The sequence below is a fragment of the Eupeodes corollae genome, chromosome 3 (assembly GCF_945859685.1).
Source record: "Eupeodes corollae chromosome 3, idEupCoro1.1, whole genome shotgun sequence".
NCBI lineage: Eukaryota > Metazoa > Arthropoda > Insecta > Diptera > Syrphidae > Eupeodes > Eupeodes corollae.
The window spans coordinates 121,591,942-121,614,243 of record NC_079149.1 but is presented as its reverse complement, the minus strand read 5'-3'; the positions used below and the strand labels follow the sequence as shown (position 1 = coordinate 121,614,243).

The window sequence follows — 22,302 nt, the reverse complement described above, 5'->3', positions numbered from 1 at the left end:
ATGCTGATAAGCAAAATAAAAAAATGCACAGCAGGAATGCAAACAAGAGAGATAGACTATAAGACTATATCCTTGCGATATGATGATGGCTGGTTTGGTTTGGTTGGACTCTTAGCAGAGCAATTGATAGTCTAGCAAGGAGCAAGAAGATATCACCCACATCCACATCCACTTTCTGTGTATTAATCCAGGATGCTTTGATGGGCATGTGGGTTAGGTCGGGTTCGGGTGTATTGGGAAGGAGTATAATAATTATAAAGCATCATGCTGGAGAACAGCAGCATGAAATGACACTTCCTTCCTGAGATTACATCTTGCTGTTATCTACTTGAAAGTAATTTCCCTACGATGTTTCTTTTCTTCTAGGTTGTTTATCCTGGTTTTTCTTAGGATGTATCCTTTAGTTTTAGTTTTTTTCCAATTTTTGTCTTGCTTTTATGTTTCCAAAGAAGGAATGAATGAACGAACGAACGATCGGTGTCAGTTTGCGCAAGCACCCGATTATGCACATATTCCTTTTGTTCACCCCCAAAAGGATATTCTCAGGTACACTATCTACATAGATGATAAACTATAAGCATCACAAGGATAGAGCACAAATTTTCTAAGATGGGTTTCTTAGATTGTTTCGCTCATCAAAAGCTTCCTTTATTTTATCTTTTATCCTTTAAATAAAATCTGACAGCACACAAAAAAAAAACAACCAAACTAAAGAAGGTAAGATGACAAAAACAAAAAAAAAAACGGAAGGATGTCAAAACAGAAATATAGCACGCATTGAAACGTCCATCCAACTATAACAGGAACATCACTAATGTCCTTAAGAATACTTTGACTTGTCTCCTCTCTTAACTCTTATATAAAATGGAGGTGCTCTATCACCCACTTTCTGTGTGTCTCCTCTACATCCTTCTTCCGGTGTATCTTTGGGTGTGTTATCCTGGTTTAGAAAATGCTTCAGAGCAGACAAGAAGAAAAAAAAAGGAAGCAGCTTTGAATCTAAAGTGTTATTTATTTAACTCATTTCGTGCTCTATTCTATTCCAGAAGGAAGTATGCGAGGAGAAGATGATGATGTTTTCTTGTTTCTACATATATATCTTTCCGTTTTTTCGTTTTTCCATTTTTCGTTTTTGGTTCATAGAGAATGAGTTTATTTACAAAAAGGATATGCTGACACTTAACAGTAGTGGAGCTGTTCAAAGCTGACATTTGTCATTAAACTTAGAATGGATTTGTTTTGTTTTTATTTTGGTAAGAAGCCATGTGGATTATATGTTCTTCTCACGTACGTCATTATTTTATATGCTATACCACTTTGGAGATTTCTCAGAACAGAAAGTGATGACGATGAGTATACATTTATATAACTTACATACATATGCACCTTACCTACATACGGTAGAGTGTTGAGTCCCTAGACTATCTGTCTTTGTTTTGATGATATGAACATTTTCTCAATTTTGTATATGACAAGAAGTTGCAATAATATTTGACAGGATTTCCTATTTATGAAAACTCTAACCGTGTGAAGTTTTGTTTAAGCACAGACATCTAGAATGAACATACATACTTTGTGATGAATATAGTCTCAGGACCTTATTTTGAAAGTAATAATTCATGACTGAACTGAGATTATGTTGTTCTTGTTATATAATTTCTCAAAACTTGACATCGCTTCGAGTATATATAGAGAAGAAACACTTCATATGCATGATGTTAGATTAAGCAAAGTAGGAGTATATAGGAAATGTTGTCAAAATGTATCACTAAGAATAAACTAACTTTACTTTACTATACCTACTTTGCTATTCCCATACTTGCCAAGTTGGCAATTTATGTTGCCTGTCAAAATAAATTGACTATAGAAGTGGGGTTCTTTTGAAAAAGTAATATATGTTTAGTATAGAATATAAGATGTTGACTTCTTGTCTTAAAAACACTCTCCCTTGCATTTATCATAGAAAAGGTTTACAAACACACCATGTGAAGTCAAGACGTTTCATAAGATGCTGCAACATTTTGTTAATGGCAGGCATTAAATACCTGGAAAAATATTTGTACTCTATTTGAAATGTGAATGTGGATTTTTTAGAAGAGAAAAAAGCTTTGAAATATAGTAGTTATTTATTATACTTTATTGAGTTGTATAAATGCGTTTTGAGTTAGAAAATTGTTGGACGCCATATTTAATAAAGAAAATAAATGGATCAGTCAACAAAATTTCAAAACTATTTAGAAATGTTTCCTATTGGGACCTTTTGCTAACTTGCCTTAAACTAGGTGTCGACCAGCAATGCAACTTTCTTGCCATGTTGAAGTTCTTACCTCCTCGTGGTGGCCCCTAGGCAATGATTAGTGTGTCAATATATACAAAAGTTAGCTAAAATTGCAAGGGCGAAGTTTCCTGGCTCTTCAGGATAGGTTACGGAGATCAGCACTCTTCATAACTGAACTCCATCCAGCTATGAATACCGGAATTACGCCTCGACTAATTAATAAGAACTCGTTGACGACTTTTAGCTATTGTAGCAGGACAAAGATTGGTTTCTGGAATGTGAGGACGCTTCTGGACGCAGGAAGTGAAAGTCCGCATAATGTCAGATTCCTTCAATTAGAGAGAGAATGAATGCGGTACAAGATAGATATCTCAGGGTTAAGCGAAGTGCGATGGTTGGGATCGGGCAAATACAAGTCACTGACACGTAACGCTCTGGTCATGATCCAGAAAACGCTCGAGATGCTGGAGTCACTCCTTACAAAAACGGTAATCAGAAGCCTTATTTTGTGGGAGCACGCATCTGATGAAGAAAAAGAATACTTTAACAATCAACTAGGATCCGCTTACAAACAAATATCCCCGCGGAGATATTAGTTTGGTAATGGGAGAACTCATTGCCTTAGTTGGCAGTAACAACTAAGGCAATGATAGCTACCCTAAGATTACGTATAGCTACAGTTCGAAGATCCAACGAAATATCATGAGCCCCCAAACATCGCCAGACTAAAGGATCCCACAACCCGGCAAAAATTTTAGGACCATCTGTCTAACGAAATTAAATCAATCAGCAGTACAGTACATGATGACGTCGAACACCATTGGAATGCTGAATTCAGCTGCTGACAGAATAGTCGGTCGGGAAGAAGGAAGCAACAACACTTGGCTATCAAAAGAATATTGGGCAAGGATCAACGAACGCAAACAGTTAAGGGCTCGAATAAATTTTGCACAAGGGGAAGAAATAAATGAGCTGGAGTTCTCGTGCCACAGGAAAAAGAGAGAGGTTCACCGCAGTGTGTGCCGTGACAAGCGTAACTACATCAACGCACTGTCGCAAAAAGCAGATGATGCTGCATGCTCTATCGCTTTTGTTTTGCTTAGGTACTTTACATGAAAAATCGTATAATGGCAAAGCAATTATCAAAGTTAATAATAACTAGGTGAGAGAAAAAAATAGTTTTGAAACTATATAATAACTAATTAAATGTTTATTGTAAAGAAATACATTTTTTTGAATATGAAGATTTTTAACTCGACTGTATCGGCATATTTTCCAAGGTTGACACAAAGTTCAAGACAAGCAAACATCGAACGAAAAAATTGGAACTGTCACAACTAGGCACGGTATAGAAGTTCTCAAAATGCAATACATTGTTCTATAGCCTGTTTAGGGTCGTTCAATGGAAGAAATAGAAACATATTTTAAAAATGTACTAATTTATTCGCATTGAAGTAAAACACTTAATATTCTTTTAGCTTTTAAGTAACGTTTCCAGACAGATTAAAATAATTTTTTTTTTTATAAAAAGCGCACACTCAAGGGGATACTACTACCCTTATTATGTAGACACTGTGGAGAGAGGGGTTGAAAGAAAGCGTAGGTGTACATTCCTGAATATTACAATGGATGGGAAAGACCGAGTGTGGTAAGGAATTCCACATTCGCATAGTACTTGACAGTACGACCGAAGTTGGGCTCGAGGGAAAACTGATGAGCATTCCTAAAAGCGCGAATATTACAGTTGTACTGTTTAAGGGGAGAAATATAACTAGCTATTTCTCTGACATAAATAGTTAAAATAACGGTAAAAAAGGTAAGACAAGAAACATTACGAAGATGTTCAAACGACGTAAATGATCCGATGATGGTGTTATCACCAATTAATCTAAATGCCCTACGTTCAATACTGTCCAAAAGGCTCAAGAAAGTTGCAGGAACACCATCCCAAAGATGGGAGTAATACTCAAGTTTTGAACGTACATAAGTCTTGTAGATAATAGCCATTTTAGAGGGGAGACAAACTTCTTGCATCGCCTTAGAAAACCAAAACATCTTGCCGAATTTTTGGCGACATCGCGTACGTGATCGTTCCACAAGAGTTCGTTGGTGGTACACATACCGAGAATATTGAGAAGAGATGTTCAGTCTCCTCGATGTGAGTGTCATCCATGGATAATGGCAAGTGGGGTATATCTCGCTTTAACGAAACAAGATAGCATTCGGTTTTCGAACCATTAAATTCCACGCAGTTTTTTATTCCCCATTGTACAATGCTGCTTAGGGCTTAATTTATTGAGCTTATCATATTTTGTCGTTGCAGTTCCACATCTGAAGAAGAGGGATATGATTTGGTTAAATTTTTTTTTTTTGAAAAAGTCAATTTTTTAAACGTTCCGTTAGTTCACATTTTTATGCATATTTTTTAAATTTTAGTTGAATGAATTTTTGCAAAAATGGCTTTCCATAATAAGAGAAAATACAATGAAAGTTTAAGCAAAAATAATTTTGTTAAGATTTAATAGACTGTATCGAACCACTGAGAGTAAGCTGTACCATCCCATTCTGCTTCTTGCGTCCCTGTATACATTTCTTTCAGGACTTTGATAAATTTTTTCGAAAGACAGACTTGTGACAGCTTGTCACAAGTAGATCTTTCGATCTATATAATAAATTTTAAATTCTAAAAATAATATATTAACTATAATTCTGATTAACCAAAATATTGTACTTAAATACATTTTTGTTCAAAATGTTGCATTTCTTGGATACGCTTAATATTTTGTTTGTTCAAAATTCAGCTTTTTTTAGTAATAGTCAGAAGGACTATAAACATTTCTAAGTTACGCTTGTTCGAAATTCTGATGCTTTGAAATTTTGGATTAAAAACACAAAAGGACAAACATATACAAGTAAAAAGTCTATTTCGACTTAAATAAAATAAATTTTCAAAATAATGTTGCTTCGAAGCTGTTATTTTATGATCAAACTTTTGTTTAATTTAAATAATTCTTTTTTAAACAAAATCTATGATCTTTCTGCGTTAATGAGACCAGATTTTTGTAAAAAATATTAGAAAATACTTATCATTTTGAGCATCCAAATTCAATAAAACAAAATTATTATCATACAAAATGTTTGAAAGAAATCGGAATTTTGACCGTACTTGTATTTGAATCAATTTAATTATAAATATCATACGATCAATTAGTTGGAAATAAACATAATATACTTTTAAAAATTGTGGTTTAGTTAATGCTTGTTCTACATATTTTTAAGATTTTTGACAGAAATTTCCAAAAATGATTAAACGCATTGTTGTTAATTTACAACTTCAAACAAATGTATGCATATTTTCAGTTCCTTACTAAAAATTGACAAAAAATTACTACAAGGACTTTACATTTAATCAAATTAAAATTTACATTTACAAATAAAATATAACTTACCTAAATTAACGTATATAATATCTTCTGGTGTAACACTAAAACGTGGCGGTGCATGTACATCTAAATGGAACCATGTACCGTTCTTATGTTGTTTTGGATCACGATTTAAAAATACAACTTTACACTCGTACCATCCCTGATCCGCTTCCTTGATATTGGTCAAATTAAGTGATGCCGAACCGAACGGTGAGTCCTGTGACACACGAGACACACGTCCTTTATAACCTTCTTCGATGTGTTCTGGATAACTTTCGTACCAAATGTATATGGGCAAATCAGATCCCTATATTATGATTTTTTTTTTCATTTGTTTTGGAATAAAAGAAAATTTAATAATAGTTTCAAATCAATTTCAGTAATTCCATTAAAAAAATATATTTTTTATATGTTTTTGTATTCAAAAAATTCCTTAAAATTCCTTAAAATTCCAGTAAAAAAAAAAAACAAAAAATAAAAATAATAATAATAATATACAAAAAATTAAAAGATATATATTTATATATTTTTTTGTATTAATATAAAAGCAATATTTATACACATATAAATAAATATAGATATAATTTTATTTATTTATTTTTTAATTTTTTAAATATATATGATAATGTATGCACATTTAATGCGAATGCTGATTTAAGTATTAATTGTTTTATTAAATTATTATATCTCAAATGCTAGCCAAAAGCTTTTTTCCAAACATAAATGTATATATATATATTTTGTATAAATAAAAAAAGCATTTCATACATGCTGGCGGTACTTACATATATACACAAATATACAAACATACATTTTAAATTTTATAGTGCCATGCGTTTTATTTGGGATGCAATATTTTATGTACTATAAGGAGGAGATTGTGTCAAAATTAAACAACAAAAATTGTGTTTTATCCTTTTTTTTGCAATAATATTCCTGCCTACACTGCAAGGATAGATAGATATGATAGTATGTTGGTAGGAAGGATGTAAAGATATAGGGTGTGTATATTTGCACGCGAGAGAGGGCATTCCAAGGCTCAACCACAATGTCGTGTAATTTAATTAGTTCAACACTGATTTTTGTGTTGCCCATATAATTATTTATATACAAAATAATAAAATTAAAATTACAGGCGGATATAATATGTAACGTTATACCCAACATGGATAATAATATTTTGTTGTTTTTTTTTTACTCGTAGGGATATATTTATCCTGCGTACGGACTATCTATACAATTTATAGGTAATCATGTTATTTTATTTTCTGTCCACGTGTTCTATATATATTTATATGTAGAGGGGTGATATAATGGCCTGTGCTGCATACAAAATGTATTGCATATTTTAAACTACATACAGGGTGGGTCAAACATTTTTTTCTTATTTGAGAAAAAATCCATAACTCTTCTGTTTCTAACTTCCTTCTTGAGGTATTTATTAAAATATCTTGGGATATTTACTAAAATGAATTACAGAGCCTCAAAGAAGACTAAGATATTACTATAACCATAAATAATGACAGGCAATGACCGGCGATTGCTAATTGTCCTGAAGAGTAGTTTTAGCAGGATGGAAATACTGGGCACTCTGATCTAATAAGTTGATCGAATAGTTCCAAAAAATTCAGGATTTAATGAGTCAATACGTTTCCTGGATTTAACTTTGATAGACATTTTTAAGTTACTTTAGAGACACTCTGTACAACAAACATTCATGACGTGTGTGTTTGTGTACGAAAGTTTTTTGTATGTGGTTTTTTGGTTGATAGTGTCCGGTTGAAGTTTTAATTTTTGTATTATTTCAAAACGCTGGAAACGCATGTGTTTAAGCTTTTTTTTTCTTTTATGATGGATAGATGTGTTTCAGAATTGATTTTTGTGTTTTTTATTTTGAAAAACTCTTATTGAAAAATATTTTCCCCATATACATACAACCAACCTAGCTATTGACGATATGTTTTTTTGTTTCATTGTTTTTTTTTTTTTATTTTTTAATATATTCATAAATCAACCAGAAAACGTGCTTTATATGAAAATGAAGGGCTTAGCAAAAAATAAAAACAGAACAAAATATAACGAAGCCACGCAAAATCATTTTCAAAGTTATTTATATAGTCCAATTATGAAAATATTTTATACAAGAAAAAAAAATGGTAGAAATATTGTGTAGGTTAAACTACAACAAAGGATTCTGATTGAGATCGCTTCAAAAATTCAAAAACTTTGCATACGTAATTAATGTATAGCTAAATTAAGGATTTTTTTTATTTTGAATATCCACCTAATATACATATGTACAATGTACATCTATAAAAATTGAAAATAAAATTGCCTTTTTGAAATATTTTGTAACAAAATTTGAAATGCAAAACTCTTTGATATTAGTTATTTAGGAGATATTTTTTGTTTTGTTTAGCTGATGTAAATATATTAAGTGGGAAGTGCTTATAGGGTATGGTTTTGAATTTTTTCAAAAGCGTGTAGGTGTAATTGGGAAAATAATTAGAAGAGCTAAACAAAATGGAAATTCATTGAATTTGTACTTAACTATCTTCTAGAGTTTGGTTTTAGTGAAAGAATAACTTTTACTTTGTGTGTGGAAGTAAAACACTCGAAAGTTTCATTGAAAAAGTTTTAGGTATTTTTTTTTGTTCAATACAATTTAATCTATCGATCGATTCTCGAAAATTTAAGATTCCAAATATTTTAAGACCTGTTTTTGATAATCGAAAAAAAATCGCATAATGTCTATATTATCGAAACTTCAAAATTCAGTCTTTTATAAAGATTTTGTGTATTAACGTTTTGGTTTTTTCAAACATACAAATCTGTAAATAATAATCTGTACATCTCGAATATTTTGTACAAACTTTTGGTTTTACAATATTGGATTCACTAAATTTTTCCATATATTGAGTTATTGGCCAACTATACCATTATATTGCAAACAGAGAAAATTATTTGAAAACTGTTTAGGAAATTTGTTGACATATAACTCCAAGAAAATGTAAATGAGAGTGGGTAGATTTACCATATATTTGGATGAAATGGTGCAATGAACCCAGAAGACAGTGAGCCAGAGTTGGTGATGACCGTATATTGGGCCAACGTTTCTTCACCACGTGGAAAGTTTTGCTTATGGATTTAGGTTTGAAGACTTTCAAAATCCAGCTGGTGTTAAAATTGGAGCCAAAAGATGTACCAAAATGCCGATTTTTGGTAAATAAGCTCTTGCAACATTTTTGAAAGATCTACTTGAGTTTTGGAAATTGAGTTCAGCGACAAACCTCAGTTCTGGTTGAATAATTACGTGAACAAACATAACTTCCGTAGTGAATAGTGAATGTTACCGTACAATGATATAATAAAAAAGATGCTGGAATGCGAACCACACTAATAACTTCCTATCCTGTCTGTCGATTTGTTTTGCTTAAAAGGTTTGAAGGTTTTTGTGTTTTGTTAAAAAAGTTGTCAATTGAATTATTCTAAGAAACTTTAAAATTACCAACAATATTTCGAATATAATGAAATAGTTTAATTTCAAAATCTAATTTTAATTAATCAATCAATTTTTACCAATTTAAGTAACATTTCTTAAAAAAATTTATTTCTTATATAAAAAAATACAAATTGGATGAATGAAATTAATTTGAAGTCAATAACTTATATTGTTCACGTGATATCGAGAGCCGAACACCATTTTTACCAAATCTTCGTAATGATTTTTGTAGTTTGGATTCTATTATGAAAAACGGACTGTTGGATTTTTTTATTAAAAAATTCACTGAATGTCGAAAATAATATTTTATGTGAGATAAAATAAGTCTGAAACCAATATTTTTAATTTTTGAAAAGATATTTGAGTCGAAAATCAATTTTTACGAACTTTGAGTAATGTTTTTATTTTTTAAACAAAAAAAACAGTCAATTCGATTTTTAGGAAAATTTTACTAGATGTTAAAACGTTATATTTCGTTGCACAAAATTGTTCTGGAGATCAAATCATTTTTTATTCGTAAAATTTTCAAATGGACCCATTTTTTTTGCAGTTTAATGTTAACTAGATTTTTTTTTCAAAACATATTCTTGTTTGGTATACATATATATTATAAAATAATCATTCAATTTCCTAGCGTTTTTGTTTCGTGAGATATGTAGGGTTAACCAAAATTTTCACATTTTTGTTAAACTGCTGTAGTAAAAAAACCAACCATGCGAGCCCTTTCTGCAATATTATCTGTAGAACAAAACTTATTTGAAGTTGATGTCTTTACTGTTTCTTAAGCTGTGGGCGATGAAAAAAAAGTTGCGAACGTACGGATGTACAGACGAACGTTTAATTCTTCTTACTCTTTTAGACCAATGCTGCCCCAACAATTATTTGAGTAGATGTTTTGATAAGAAGACAAACAGAAATAAATAAAATAAATTAATTACGTGCACAACAGTCCACTCTCATGTTCGAGTTGTACTAAGGATGGACGGGACCTACAGCTTTATGCCAAATCCAAACGGCTAATTTGATAAAGTACCTTTCATGACTTGAAGGATTTTTCAATTCCTTGCAAGAGGCAGTACCCGTAAAAAAAACCGTAGGTGTCACCGACAGGGAATTAACCCAAGACATCTAGCATCACAGTCCTACTCACTAACCATCAAGCCACGGTATTACTGCGGCTTACAGAAATGCCTTGAATATAATTTTGTTGTAGTTATATATTTTAGGATTTCTTTCCTATTTCATTTGGTCTTTAAAATTTTAAAATTCAAACCTAAACTCATTTAGATAGCTTACATTTGTTGACTTTCAATATTTTCTAAAAAATTCCTTTTAAGTAAAAAAATGCATCAATAACACATAAATGTCAATTTACTACCAATAAATAAAGTTTAAAATTAAAAACTACCTATTTTTTTATTTAATTAAAACACTTTCTTATTTTATTACATATTTCAATTTGAAATATTGCTCTAGATGAATTAATAAATAAAACATCATTTTTCCTTTCACTTTTCTTTTATTTATAAACATTTTCACATTTCCCATATTGAACAACGATAACCAAACAAAATAAACTATAAACTTTTGTATTTTTTTTTTGTATTTATTCATTACAAGATGTTTATTTATTGCTTGAAAAGCTTAATAAAAATTCATCCTATTATTACGAAGAATGAAGGAAAGAAAAAACGAAAATTCATTTTGTATCTACAGATATGTTTATGTATTTGAAGATACAATTTAATTTCGTCTCAGTTTTCAGTTTGGAAAATGTTTTACGATACACGATGACATATTCTCTTCCAAGCCTTAAATTAGATAATAAAATGCAAAATTCTACACATATTTTATTTTGTTTTATTTTATTATAAAAACAAAAATAATATAAACCAAATGATTGATAATAAATAAAGTCATAAATATTTAATAGATTAACTTTTTTTTATGTGTTTTTATTTTTATTTTTGTTTCTGTTTTTTTTTTTTCTTTATTTTGTTTTATGTTTCACAAATTGATTTGTGTGCATGATCAGGTTTTTATCACTTTTGTCATCATAATCCAAAAGAAAAGAAATACAATCCTTTTTTTTGTTGGTGGTGTTTATTTAAGAAAATGAAAATTGGCTTTGGAAAGCTTAAAGGCGGTTCTATGTTTTTTCTTTTACGAAAATGGCTAATATTATGTTCTTGGTCGTAAAGATAAGGCTTAAGTCACAAAAAAAAGGAAACATAATTTTGCTACAAATATTGGATTAAGTAATTTTATGTCAAAAGGTTCAATCCTAGAATCAATTTTTGTAAAATTTGTATGTTCTCGAAAAAGAAGGATCAAATGAAGTGATGTTTAGATTGTAAATAATTTCAAAGTCTATAAATCTCAGAAAGTATAAAAAGTCCAAAAAACAAAAGATTTACGACGAAATTGGCTTCTTTAAAATGTCAATCATTTTATGGTCAATTTTCTGGATTTCATTTTCATTGGTTCATGGATATTAGAATGGAATGATTGCTATGTACTTGAACTTAAAATTTACTTTGTAAGCTATGATTGCACCTGTATTAGGTCATCAAAATAATATTCATAATTATTAAAAAAAAAGAGTTTCCCTGGTTTTCTCCTTAAACCAAATATACCAAAAAAGGAGTCTGGAATGTGAAAAGAAACTGACAACTTTCCATGAGTCTTTTTAAGAACTTATACCTGAAGATTTTTTGTAACTATGCTAATTTTGAAGAATTTTTGAAGTTCTTTTATTTTAATTTGACATTTTAAAAGTTTAATAATATTGAAGTCTGTACCGTTGTTCGATCTTAAGATATTCTGGACGAAAATTAATTTTTTGAAGTATTTTTGGTAAATTTTTTGTATAAAACAACTGCTAACTGAATTTAATTATAAATTAACTTTATTTTTCGCATTTCAATAGCATTTTAAATATTTTCATATTTATCAATTTTTTTATTAAGAAACAAAAATTTAACCCCATATCAAAACCGTAATGCTGCATACTGTTTAACTTTTCTGAGGCAATATCTCCAATATCAAAACCTTTCTCCGCTCTTGACATATTTGAGTCAAAAACCAATCTTAAAATAATTTCTAGTTAAATATATTGTAGGTTTTTATTTTTGGAAAGAAAACTGTCGATTGAATTTTTGTAATAATTGTATGTATGGTATTGTTTTTTATACCATACAATTATTATAAAGGCAATATAATTTACTGTTTATAAAATATTCATGAAATATTTGAAACGAGCAGTCATTTTACTTTTCTAACGTACGAGTGTTCGCATACAGTCACCCTTAAAAAAAATTACTTCGATTTTTAAGGCTTTAAAACATCAAAAAATGTCGAATTTTTCAATGTGAAAAATTGGACCGATTAAAATTACTAATTCCAATAACTTCTAGTCAATTAAATGAATAATAATTATTCAATATAAAAAAGTAGGTCTACGCCCTAGTGTACAAGACAAATGTATTTTCTATTTTCTTCGACCTTTGACTTAGAATTTTAATACATAAGTCTTCCTTATGGTAAATTAATTAATTTTCATTAAAGGTTATTTCATTCATACAGCCAATAATTGAGCTATTTTAAATCAAGGCCTATGCTATTCATTATAAAGAGCATTAATTTATTTATTCTAGATAAATGCATTCAACACTTCTTCCTTTATAATTATTATATAGACAGGACATATAGTCCTTATTTCAAAGCCTAATTATACACTCATTGTTATAGTTAAGCGGTAATCTCTTGCTGAAAATCTTTAATTAAACTACACTGTTATACAGTAACATACATCAAAATGAATTTTGTGAGCGTGTCGCATATACATATGTACATCAAACATTATCATTATGTATATATATAGCGATATCGCAATCGCATTGAATCCCTTCATTACACTTAAGCTTTTCTATTCATAAGTCAATACACAATATAATAAGCAATTTTACCACACATCGTACACAAATGCATTAATAAATTATTATTTCGATAATAACGGCATATACACGATAGTCACTATAGTTATGGGATATACACACGCAACAACAACAACAACAATGATCCATGGAAAGGGACACATTATTATCCTGGTTGTTTGGGAATTGCTTTATGAGTCCCCATAGTCAAGGAGTGTAGTTTAACTAATAACAAACCAAACCAAACCAAACCAAAAATAAAATTTACTTTAATATCGAAAAATGTTTCTCTTTTTGTTATTGTTGTTGTCGATTAAGTGAAGCTATTTGTACAATTGGATTGGTGCGTCATTTGTATGTGTGTTTGTGTTTAAATGTCCCAAAAATATTAGAACACTTCATCAAAATGGGGATAAATTTATTATCGTTATTATATCCTTTTGATGGTTAGTTGGTGGTTTTTCCAATCCAATCATTTCAAAAAGCATGTGTTACGACAACAACAACGACGACGACGACGACGACGACAGCAACAACAAGTACTCAAACGAATATAGAATAACGCGATCAAGGACGAAGGACGAAATACGATGGATGACAGACGCCAACGACAAACGCCTCACGGTAACAACGGCGACAATATCCTGGATTGCTAATGCTAGTAGAGGGAGAGAGACTTTGTGGTCATGGTCTATCTATGTAGAATCATTTGACGAAGCCCCCAAAAAAAAGGTGGACAAAGGTTATTTTGTTCTATAAGCTTATAATAGAGTGTGTGATAAAAATACTGGCAAAAGCAAACCACCTTCAATATATTTTCAAATCACTGTGATGGTGATATATTATGCAACAATGTTCAGAAAGTATAAATGGTCAGACTTTTAGTTGAGTAAAAATATATTCGAGTTTTCCCTTTTTTTTTTCCTCGTCGAATGATTGACGGAATTGTAATCGGCTTTAGTAAGCCAAAAAGATATTGATAGGTTTTTTTTATGATCAAAGTTTTGCGTCCTATAAAACATTTTCTATATGATTGTATAAATATATTATGTAGGCACAAGGGCTTGGAAAAGAAAAAAAGGAAGTAATTTCTTGGATATTTTGGTTTTTGTAGGAATATTTTTTGTTGTTGCTTTTTTCAGAAAAACCGAGGTTCGTTAATCAAGAGCGAAAGATAGTTAAAAGCTTTTTGGGTAAAATTGACTAAGTAGACGTGATATGGAATAATGAACACACTTATGTGTATTAATATTTTTTGGTTTTCCTTTTTTTTTATGGAAAAAGTCAATTTATTGGTTTTTGTTTGCTGATGACACTCAACTGTAAGTATATTTTTTGTTTGTATACACATTTAAGGATAACGTAAATTACATCTAAATAATCATAGTTAATGAAAATTCCTTATCAGGATACATTTTTGTGAGTAAGGTGAAGTGAGTTGATTTTCCATAAAGTATTTTATTAATATTTTTATGACAAGTAGTCAAATATGTTAACAAGTTTCTTCTACATAAGTAACTAAGTCAAACATTTGTACTGGACTAAAATATATAAAAGAAAACATATATTCATTTTTTTTTATAATTAATGCCTGGCTAATACGATCAAAAATTAATTTTCAAGGTTGTAATCTCATGTTTCAGTTTTGGAATCTTTCTGTTTGTATTTTGACTTTTGTATATCCTTTAAATTCTGTCCAAATACGTGTTTCGATAGGATTATGTGTTTAAGGTTGTTACTTGACCAATTTTGTCATAAGAATTAACAAGTCTAACCAAGACACCAAATTTCTTACCAAATGATTTTCTTAGTGTGTGTTACTTTTTCGAGAATGTTACAAATCATCTTATTACAATTCTTGTTGTAAAGAACTGGAAATAATCAAGATTTGTCGTCATCTTTCGGTAAAAATATTTTACTCCAAGTTCTATTTCTAAATATCTGATTTTTTTTTTTCACATATTTAATATCAAAAAAATTGTATGTTTGTCCATCAAAAACTAGGGTCTAAGTACAAAGTTTTCCTAATCGTTTTGCTAGTTCTTGACAGAATTCAAGAATTGCTCTTTTTATTTTTTTATTTAAAGTGGAAACCTCTAAGATGCTATTAATATTATATTTTGTTTAAATACCAAAAATAAGTGAATGTATACAAAATTAAGTATTTAAAACAAGTATTGCACAGTGTGCAATTTGACTCATAATTTGATGTTACGTAATATAATGTATTTTATTAAATCTGGAGGAATCTGCAAAAAGGGGTTGTCTTGAGAGTTGATTTTTAAAAATTTGTCATAGTGGATGCAATGCTAAAGCAACCTGTTTTGAAGGTTTTGTCGACTTTCAAGAATCTAATATTCAAGATCCGAACGAACATTTCTAATACTAGTAGTCCATGAAAACTAGATTCCAAAATTTCTTCAACACCAACTCAACACGAGAGCTAAACTTTGGTGGTGAGCTGTATTAATACGCCCTAAAGTCTTAATACTTCTTTCAATATTTCAATATAACTTAAATTTGGAGTGACCAACCAATGAAATAATGGTAGGGAGGGGTGATATGATATATTTATGATACCATACTCATTTATTTATTAAAAAAGTAAAAATTGTTGACAAACCACAGACAGAGTGCAAGACTCTTAGAAACTCTATAATATAAGAACAGACTGAAGTACAAACTTCGTAAGTAATTTTTTGTACCATTGTATTTTTTTTTCAATGGCAGAATGGATCTCTGTACTTGACAGTACGACCCGAACACATTACGACAATGTTCGAGCGAAGTAGGTAATTCTATAATGGTATTATCACCAATCAATCTAAGTGCTCTACGTTCAATACAGTCCAAGAGGCTTAAATAAGTTTCACGAGCACCTGCCCAGATATGGGAGTTATACATAAAGTTTGGACGTTTGGACGTCTTGTAGATAACAGCCAGATCAGAGAGAAAGTAAAACTTCTTGCATTGCTTAGAAACCCAAACATCTTGCGGCATTTTTGACAACATCGCATATGTGATCGTTCCACAAAAAGGAGTTATTGGTGATACACAAACCGAGATTATCGGGGTGTTCAGTCCCATTGGTGCAAGTGCCAATCATGGATACACTACAGAATTGGGTTTTCGAAGCATTATATTCCACGCGATTTTTTATTCTCCACTTAACAATACTCTTTAGGTCGGAATTTGACGAGCTTAACATATTTTGTCGTTGCAGTTCCACATCCGAAGAAGAGGGATGTGATTCTGAAAACGAATATGAAAAGCTAAGAGCACTTTTGTCAGCGAAACAATGTATTGGATACAAAGTTGCAGACAGGAGATCATTTATAAAAATGAGAAAGAATGTTGGCGACAAAACAGAGCCCTGGGGCACACCAGCATTTATTTTGTGGTTCACAGACTTGAACCTATCCAATACTACTTGTATTGAAATTTTCGAAAGATAATTACTAATAAAATGAAGAAGGGAGTCTTGAAAGCCGAAAGCACGCATTTTTGATGAGAGAGCCTGACCAATACCAAACTCTATCAAGTGCTTTTGAATTATCAAGTGCCCAGCAAAGAGATTAGCTTTCTCCTAAGACCTAACAAATAAAGTGTCATTGACATTCTATGACACATAAGTTGATCAAATATCTCCCAGTTTTTGGTTTAAGTCATAAGTGACAAAATAGATTTCCTTGACATCAGATATTTTTCTCATGGCCTTTTTTTTAAATATTTATATTCCAACAACGGTCCGCTTTTCTTTTTGTTAAAATATTTTAACATTATTACGGATAAACATTTCAATATTAAATCACAGTGACCCTATAAGCTTCGAAGTAGACTGTGTAAGAATTATACTGTAGTACATTTATAATATTTTATATTGCTTTAAGCATTTTTCGCAATAAAAATAACAAGAATATTAAGCCTTGACGGCAAAATCAGTATTTTTCCTTCTCAGTTTATATGCATTTAACGAAACTTTTCATGTCTCATCCTTTATGTAAATTAATATGCTTGCATATTTTTGAACGTAAACGTATACGAAAATACCTTCGTACAGTTCGTACGACTTTTAATATCCTTTTTGTTTGTGTTCTCCTTTGCATCTTCTATAGGCAAACGAAAGGACAACAAGAAATATTTTTGTTTTGTTAAAAAGAAAAAAGAGTATTGTAAAATAAGACAGCGACTCAACAATTGCAACCTTAAAAATAAAAATAATGAAAGGACTACAAAAACTCCAATAAGCCGTAACGAACGTACATTCCAATCGTCACCGTGGAATATTTGAAATTATTTTACAGGTGTGTCCCATAATAACTGAATGTCCCCCAAACTGCTTGTTTATTTAAATTTTGTTGTTTCTTTCTATGGAAGGACATAACTCCGGACAAATATATCGGTACCTTGGCTTTAACCATCAGGGAAGCAAATAAAAAAGGAACAGTGAGTTAAAAAAAATGACCCTCACGGATATAAAATTTGTGACAGGGCAATCTGACCGAAAAAGTGGTAATCCGACCATCCAACGAGAAGAGATTGCTGGAAGAGTATATTCGGCGGGCAAACATCGGTTTTACCTTTACCCTTTTTTCCGTATTTTTTGTTGTTTTTGTTTGTTTTAAGATAATTAAACGACACGTCCTTGCAGCATGGCCAAGAATCTCATGTATTTGTATTTATGTATGTCCTTTTTAATAATTTACATCCCTACTGTATACATTGAATGTTATTCGGACTTTTCGGAATTGTAGCTCTTCCTTTCGCGAGAGGATATTTCATTTTATTATTCATATTAAAATAAATTCAATTTATAAATCTGTCCATATTTCCATATAAAGAAGAGAAGGCGAACGATGCAGAACAAAAATGTCGGTATTTTTATATTATATGCAGAAAAATGATATAAAATATATAAAAAGCCACGTTTTAACGTCGAAGGTTGGAATAAAGAGTACAGAATAGATAAGGATTCAGCTGCTGGTACATACATAGGTAGGTACTTTTATTCAATTGATTCTTTTGAGCTCGAAGCTGGAATTCTCGTTATTACCTATAAATTTGTATTATAGGTACTATAGTGTATAGTGATGGCAAAGTTTTATCTCTCAAAAAGAAATGAGTTCTGGAATTCAAACATGTTCCATAAAAAAAAGAAAAAAAAATCACGAGAATTTCATAAGCTCTGAAGACTGTCAGAGTATAAAGAAGATAACCATTATTATCAGCTGGTGGAAAATACAAAATATATATAATATAAAAATACGAGTAAGGTAAAAACTTTAAATTCTTTAATTTCAGATAGAAAAATAACAAACTTATTTGAAAACATTTGACTGCAAATTCCATAACATAACATTCTTGGAAATAAGACTATGTACCTTTGTTATTTTTCATTTCAAAATTTAGTGCGCTAAAATCTGTTATTTGACTTGAAATATACACAAATTTAAAATATTTAAAAACATTGTGATATTTAAATGTATGAAAAATAAAGTAACAGTCTCGATGCACTTTTTCATAAAATGATTAATCAAAATTATTGTGGAACATAAGATTTTTTTTCAGTGAAAGTTTTCATAAAATAAAAATTTAAAAAATCTGTACAACGTTGAAAGTTGTCATATAACAGTGGTTTCTACAACTACCTTAGTATATGCTTAGAATATTAAAAATTGTATATCACTTAAGATTGTGGAACGTATTTATTTTTCACTTCACTTAATTTAATGAAACTTTAATACTCCTCAATGGACGTATCTTAATTTAAACTGAAAACGAAACCTTTCGAAATATTAAGTATGCAATTGTGGCCTTATACAGATTTTTGAAGTTTTATTTTTAACATATTGTTTTCGCTGAAACTTTATAGGGATTTTGAACAAAAGTGACAAATAGTCAGACGTAGAGAAATCAGTGTTAAAGTTTGTAGTGAAATTAAGAATCTATCACCTTAAGTTTCTCAAAATGTAAACAGTAGTCAGAATCTTAAAATACAAATTTTGTTATTAGTACAAATTTTTGGAATGTAAGATTAAATTGGAAACTCCCATCCTTTAAGTTAAATAATAACAAATACGTCCCACAAATTATGAATCAATGTTATTGTTAAGAACGCAAAAGAAATGTTCATGAAAACGTGTGTCAAAATTTAATTATGAATACAATCCACAATATTTCGTTAGCAATTCGAAAGTAAACCCAAACATTTTAGGCTTCAAGAACAAATTCAATCTTTAAAAGAAATCATTTTATTTTAACAATTCCACTTTATTCCGAAAACAGTGGGCAAGTTATAACTTAGAAGTGATATTAAAAATATAAATGATCCACATAAGTTTTTAAAGAATATTAAATGTGAAATTTAAAATTTTGATTACAATTTTTACTAGGAGATTAAATAGTAAGATTTTACAAATAATAGTGAAAAAACATTAATTTAAATTTTAATTACATTTTATTTTGAAAAAATATCAACAGAGTTGCAAACTGAAACAATTTTAACTCAATTATGTTAATGTGAAATAATAATTTGTTCCACAATGTTTTTCAATAATGTAAAGTATTATATTTTCATTTTCTGAATTTAAAATAAATGTAAAATGTGAAAATCGAAAGAGAATTTATCTAAAGATAAATATACCTATACATTTTAAAATTTCGAATATGTCCTATTTTTCACATTTTAGGACCAAATATTAAGTCATGGTTAGCCGCATTTTAATATTGTATCTAAAGTGTTATTTTTTCATTTAAGTATGTGAAAAAATTGAGGAGCACACCCTCGTTATCATTTGTATAAATCTATATTCTCATATATTTCGAAAGTAGGCCAAAAAAGTCATTAGAAACATGCAACCAATTAAATAGTCATCAAGTCAAAAACTTTATCCATCAAAATACGTATTCATTTCTTCTCTTCGATATATTCTTCAAAGTCATATACCTTCCTACAAGCCAAGAAAACCTACACAAGAAAACCAATCTAAGATTTTCCTTGCAAAAAAAATATGAAGAGAATACAAAGAAATCCCATATATTTTGTATCTGCATTAGACCCAGATAGATAAAAAAAAAATATAAAATGACGATGAAGCATGGGGGTTACAAATAACTGAATACAAAAAAAAGAACCATGAGGCTGAAGCCGCATAAAACTTCAGACGATAATTTTATTATAAGAAAACAAAGCCAAAAAGGAAACCAAAATTCGTGGCATAACCGCACTATTCCTCAATGGCTCACTTTTCATATATCCTATAAATATATACAAAAATACATACATAATATAAATTTTCTCACACCCCTCCCAAGGGTGAACTCATCTCGGGGCAAAAACTATGTCCATCTTTGGGGTATAACAATAATTACGGATATAAAACCTCAGGGTGTCATAAAAACTGAAAGCAAAACATTGAATTCTTTTTTATTTATATTTTTTTTTCTTTTTTGCAAGGACTTCACGCAAGGACTCTCTATGCCTGCACTGCGTTGTCCTGGGCTGCTGTGAAAACTTTTCCTATTCTTCCAACAGCAACAACAATAAGAAAAGCAATACAAACTATACCAAACGCCATCAACGACGACAACGCACAGCAGGATGTGAGATTTTAAGTCAACAGACTATGGCCAAACGATATACCCTCTCGATGTATCCTTATGTCTTTTCTGATAAGAAAAAGAGAATAAAGTGCCTCATGTTGTGTTGCAGGATGATAGTGTAGTGTAGTAGCGCTTGACTTTGAAGAAGAGAAACAAAATCAAAAACAACAAAAAAACACCAACAACACCAAAAAAAGAAAATATTAGTTTGAGAAAAGTTTCTCAAGAAATCTACGAGTGTCATAGGATCATCCTCAAGACCTCAAGGACTCGATGTATCCTTTTATGTCTATACCTATGCACTACAAATGGATAGAATGAACGAAGGAAGGATGAAAAACAAAAATGAAATATTTTAATTTTCGTTCTCTCTGTTTTTTTTTGTTTCGTTTTGTTGGTTGCTTCTAAGTATATTGGCTTTGGGGAGTTCCGAATACAAAAACAAAAAAGGACACTATATTTGAGATTAAGGCAGTGTGAGTTTAGAATTCTGGACTTCTTGAACGTGCAACTTGAAGAGAAGAGATTGCGTGATATTATTTCATTCCATCTACCATAAGTATTGCATATTTATTCAAAGGGATTCAGAGAGATGATGATTAATTAAAAAACTTTTACCGCACTTATTGTTTTATATACATTTATTTATTTTTATTGGTTCATGCCTTTGTTTGTATTTTTATAGGTGTATATTCTTTCTAAGGACGAAGGATACTTCTTCCACTGATTTCTCTGCTTTATTTTTCATTTTATCCTTTTTGTTTTTATTTGTTTAAGTTGAAATTTTTACAAAATAAAAAAAGAAGGTGAAGTGAAATATTCAACTAGGTATTTGGAGAATAAAGTTTTTAGTTAATTCTTATTGCGAGGATGATATCTACACCTATTTTATTTAGTTTATTAAAGTTTTAGATAAAGGTACCTTAAGTACCTTCAAAAATGGAATTGCTAAAGTCTAACAAAACTCAAAAGAAATGGATATAATCTTAATATTTATGTATTTAACAAGGGTTGGATAAGTTCTCTAATAAAAACTAGAAAGTATTAGTGGACCTCCTTTTTTGTATTAGGATAAAAAGAAAAGGTTATCTCTGGCAGAAAGTCAGTGATAAAATGTCATTGTGATTGCCCATCGTTTATGGCTATATTAGATAATATGATGTCCTATCTAAGGGAACAATCTGTGTACGTAATATATTTTGAGTCCAACTGATTCTTGTCTAAGGTCAAAAGGACGTTAACTTATACAATATTTTTGACTATTTAACTTTTATGATAAGGGTTAAAAATTTCTCATATTTCTTCTGATATCTTTATGCATGATGATAATTTGTTTTACTAGTAGAACTCGTAGCAAGATAACATTAAGATATGTTAACTTTAGCCGAATAAACGTAAGTCATGCATTACTGTCAATAAAATGTCGTTCTTATTGAAGGTCCGATTTGTAACAGGACTCGTTACAACTTTATTCCAATTAAATATTGACTTTCAAAAGTACGAGTATCATAAGCAAAAAGGAGTATTAAGAAAGTTTTGTACAGTAAAATAAGCTAGAAG

At 30.1% G+C, this 22,302-nt stretch overlaps 1 protein-coding gene across 15 annotated transcripts in view; it reads right to left on the bottom strand.

The window, feature by feature from the left end:
* LOC129951674 (protein turtle) overlaps positions 1-22,302 on the bottom strand; it is a 156,637-nt gene that overhangs the window by 62,284 nt on the left and 72,051 nt on the right. For all 15 annotated transcript variants that reach the window (XR_008782214.1, XM_056063938.1, XM_056063939.1 and 12 more), the window contains exon 5: positions 5,728-6,010. Coding sequence is in view for 14 of the 15 variants with exons in the window: in XM_056063938.1 (XP_055919913.1) it covers positions 5,728-6,010 (283 nt within the window). In the remaining variant the exon portion in view is untranslated. The remainder of the gene's footprint in view (positions 1-5,727; positions 6,011-22,302) is intronic.